Genomic DNA, 4,177 nt, shown 5'->3' on the forward strand with positions numbered 1-4,177 from the left:
ATGTTCGGAGGGGCCTGTGTGCCCAGCAGGCTCACCCTGGGCTGGAGAGAAGGCCTTGCCCTTTGGAGAAGGCTGGGAGGGACGAAGGTCCAGCCTCCCTCATCCACTGTGGGGGTTGGGGCCGCCTTGCCGTTCAGGCTCCACAGGCTGGGACCTGGGGCAGGTGGTCTGGACCTTCTGGACTCGTGCTTCCTTGCAGGCACATGTGCAGAGGCCTCCCTCCAGACTCGCTAGAGGGGACACAGCACAGGAAGATTCAGACCCTGCAAAGGAAGATGCCACGTGGGGGACCCCGTAGAGTCGTGCTCACTGAAGAGGTCACAGTGCTCGGCACATGGCAGGCACCTGAGATCCCCGGCTGAATTAGGGAAGGAGGGAGGGAGTGAAACCACAGTAGCGGGGTCCACACCAGGTCAGGTCAGAGGGTGTCACAACTCGGGCTCTGGAAGGGGGCACGGGACACGTCCGTCTGTCCCTCCAGCGCTGACCTTCCTCCACGTGGGACCTGCTGACCTCCTGGATCATGTCTACCTCCTCTGCAAACAACGCTGAGTGTTCCCAGAAGGGGGACAGCGGGCAGGGGCCAAAGAGGGGCTACCGGAATCCTGTGCCCTGGGGGACTCTGGGACAGCCTTCCAGGTGGCCCTTTATGTCCTCCAGGCACCAGGCCACGATTCCACCTCATGTCTCAGGGAATGTGCCAATCCCTCTAGAAGGCCCATTACATCCCCATGTCACAGATGGGGACACCGAGGCTAATAGCACAGCCTGGGTCACAAGTAAGACGAGCTGGGTCAGGAAGCCCATCTCCTTGACTTTGGATTGTCCTACCCGCAGGCATGCATCTTGGTGTCCTGGGGCTCGGGGTCCCTCTTCCTGGGGAACCCCACCACCTGCCGAGGCCCCCCGCCACCCACTGAACTCAGGGGAGCAGAGCTGACCAACCTGCCTGGGGCCCCACATGGGGCTGGGGAAGGGCCGACCCCGGGCTCTGGGGGATCTCCCAGTACTGGGCCAGCTAGTCCCCTGAAGGACGAGGACTTCTCGCTGGGGATCGGCTGGGGCCTCGGCTTCCTCACGTTGTCACCTGGGCTGCCGGTCCCCAGACCAGAAACCTGCCCGTCTGAAGGTGACCACTGCTGCCTCCCTCTGGTCTCACTTGCCTGAGTCCCTCCCAGGGACCACCCCGCATCTCTGACGCCTGCTACCATGGGGGTTGCCTCCCCTTGGACTGGGACGGGTCTGGCCTCCATTCCGGGGAACACACTGGCTTTGGAGCATTATTTGGCCCAGAGGCCCGTGAACCATTCAGGCCCTGGGACTTGAGGGATGCTCTCCCCCCTGCGGTGTGACCGTCCAGCCTTCTGCATCTCCCAGTTTCTGTTTGGGCTACGGGAGGACCGGCCATGTTCTCTCGTGTGTCAGGCTGTGGTGTCACGGCACAACAGGGGTCTCCACCCTGAGACCGTGCCCATTGTCACCGAAGGGGCCTCTTTTAACCCACCTAATCTTTAATCCATTGTGATTTCAAGGTCAAAGGAGAAAAAGTCTATTTCAAATGACCACAAGTACGAAAATGAATCTGTCCCATATGAAAAGTCGGTGCAGACCCACAGGTATCTCTGGCGAGATTCCACTTGAAGGAAACCTCCAGAGTAGGTAACGAAACACGGAGAGAAAGCAGACTGGGGGTTCCCAGGGCTGGCGGGGGCACGAATGGGGAATGAGGGCTCCGGGTACACGGTGACCCTTGGGGACCGAGATATTCTGCAACAAAATTCTGTGGCGTGGTTCACAGCATCGTGAGCGTACCCAGTGCTCAGGAATTGCACAACGTAAAATAAACAAAATTTTTATTGAAGATTAATATAAATTATAACTAATGAACAAATAACAGCTAAAAAGTAGAAGAGAAAAAGGATAAGGGAGAAGAGGAAGAGACATTTTGGTGGGGATCGGGGTCAGGGATTGGAGAATAAATTTGAAATAAAATATAATAAACAAAAAATAAAATAAAATAAAAAAAGCACCCTGTATAGGTCTTCAATCCCTTGATTTTTGGCCAACATCCATGTGGGAGCAAGGACAGTGGCAGGGGCGGGGAGAAGGGCGATGGCAGGAACAGTGTTGGGAGCAGAAGCGGGAACAGTGGAACCAGCAGAAGCAGGACCCAGCTGACTGCTCAGGTGCCCGCTGTCCCCGCACAGGTCCCAGGTCACCTGCTGGCTCTCCGGCCCCTGCAGGAGTCGCCCCAGACTCCACCCCTGCCTGCAGAGACGCCGAGGACCCCGATGCCGTTGGGCCGGGCTCTGGAGCCACACCGGCTTCTGCTCCTGCCCCGGACTCTTGAGAAGGAAGCAGAGTGATGGTTGCGGCGGCTCCAAGGCCTCAGGGTGAGAGGAAGGAAGTTCCCCCCGCCACCCACCCACCCAGCGCCGGCCTCTCCAGGGGCCTTTGCAGACACACAACTCAACCCAGAGCCGCCCCGAGAAGCCGCGGCCAGGAACCCACACCAGGACCTCTGCCCCCCTGCAGTCTGCAGCTGGGGCTCTCAGTCTCTGCTCCTGGCCCCACACCAGCCCCCGGGGGCTCCTCCCTGGGTGGCCCAGCACCGCCTGGGCCCCGTGCACCCCCATCGCCCACCCCCAGCCTTCTCACCCTCAGGCTCTGACTCCGGGGACTCAAAGTACTGGTCCCAGGACAGGTGAACGAGGACCTTACAGCGGAGCCGGGGCGCGGAAGGAGGCCTTCCCAGGCCAACTCCAGGCCCTGCTTCCCAAAACCTCAGTGCAGTCACTCTCTCCACGGGTCCAGGGTGGCCCTCCCGGGCGATGGGGCACACACACAACTCTGTAGGGCAGGTGTATCGGGATTCCACCAATCGTTTCCCGATGTCATCGGTTGATTTCTGTAAAGACAGTGACCCGCAGACAGCCCGGAGACATCACAGCCCTGCCTGGCCAACTCAGTGTCCTTCTGCCCTCTCCCCCTGCAGCTCTCAGATTGGACACAGACCTGAGTGTGCACAGATCTGCACCCGGAGCACAGTGACATCCACGTACAGGGCTTGGGATGAACATCGGGGACAAGAGGGCCACCCCAGCACACCCTGTCCCTCCTAGCCAGCCTTGACCTGGGGTGTGAGCATGACCCGCCCACCAGGCATCTGACCCCTTCATCAGCCTGCACCTGCTCAGGTGGGCCCTCCACACACGACCCCTCCTTCCACGCACACACACACACACACACACACACAAACGGGAGGGGACCTAGGGCCCCACAAGTCAGATCAGAGCGGTATCGGGCTGGACCGGCTGTCTCTGGGTCTCCCTGTGTTACCTTTGGGTCCCTACGAGCTAGAGACCTGAGGCGTCCTGTGTACGACCTGACCCACTGTCTCCAGGGTCGGGAAGGGTCGCGGCCGCGGGCTCCCCTGAGCCGGCAGCTGCGGGACAAGGGCACACAACAGGAGAACATGTTCGTCAGGCGAAGGTGTCCCAACGAATGAGCCCAGTCGGGCGCTGTCTCCAGAACGTGGGTGCCTGGTGACCCGGGTTGTGAGTTCAATTGGGCTCTGTGACCAGGGAGGTGAGGTCACTTCCTGGGGTCCCCTTACCCGGCTTCCTGCTCCTACAAGAGCCCCTCCCAGGCTGCAAAGGGCTCCCCTCCACCCCATGCCCTGTCCCTACAGGGACACCAACACAGCCCAGACACATCCCTGCAAGGCCTTGTGCAGCCGGTGCCGTGATTTTTGGCCAAAGAGCAGGGTTCAGACCTGGGTTTTCCTCCTGACCAGTGCTAGGACCCTGCACTGTACCTCCCGGGGCCCCTGGTCACCCATCTGCACACTGGGGTCCTTGTGGCATCTACTTGTAGGGGCGCCATCAGGGAGCCACCTGTAGACACGTCCCGTGCCTGCTATCCCATGAGGCTCGTGGGCACACGTGGCCGTGGAAGGATGAGGAAGGGGTGGGCCTGGCACGGAACACACACATGCGGGCCTGGGTCCTCTCCGGGTCCAGGCACAGCCACCCCTCCTGCATGGGTCCCGGGCCCGGGGGAAGGTGGAGGTGAACTCGTTCAGACCCTGTGCCCACCAGACATGCACGCCCGGGGCTCCATTACATCTGGGCTCGGGTCCCATTGCCTGGTCTGGGCCTATGAGCTGGGCGGTCCC

General features: G+C 60.7%; 1 protein-coding gene across 1 annotated transcript; it reads right to left on the bottom strand.

Moving 5' to 3' along the window:
- Nucleotides 1-1,898: 1,898 nt before the first annotated feature.
- LOC122236267 lies at nucleotides 1,899-3,533 on the bottom strand. Its single transcript, XM_042977133.1, has 3 exons — nucleotides 3,340-3,533; nucleotides 2,659-2,908; nucleotides 1,899-2,345 (listed from the first exon to the last, which is right to left on the bottom strand). Exons 1-3 carry the CDS (start codon nucleotides 3,475-3,477, stop codon nucleotides 2,044-2,046), a joined length of 690 nt encoding a protein of 229 aa, XP_042833067.1. The 5' UTR covers nucleotides 3,478-3,533; the 3' UTR covers nucleotides 1,899-2,043.
- Between the last annotated feature and the right edge of the window lie 644 nt (nucleotides 3,534-4,177).

Source organism: Panthera tigris (assembly GCF_018350195.1).
Source record: "Panthera tigris isolate Pti1 chromosome D4 unlocalized genomic scaffold, P.tigris_Pti1_mat1.1 chrD4_random_Un_scaffold_73, whole genome shotgun sequence".
Taxonomy (NCBI): domain Eukaryota; kingdom Metazoa; phylum Chordata; class Mammalia; order Carnivora; family Felidae; genus Panthera; species Panthera tigris.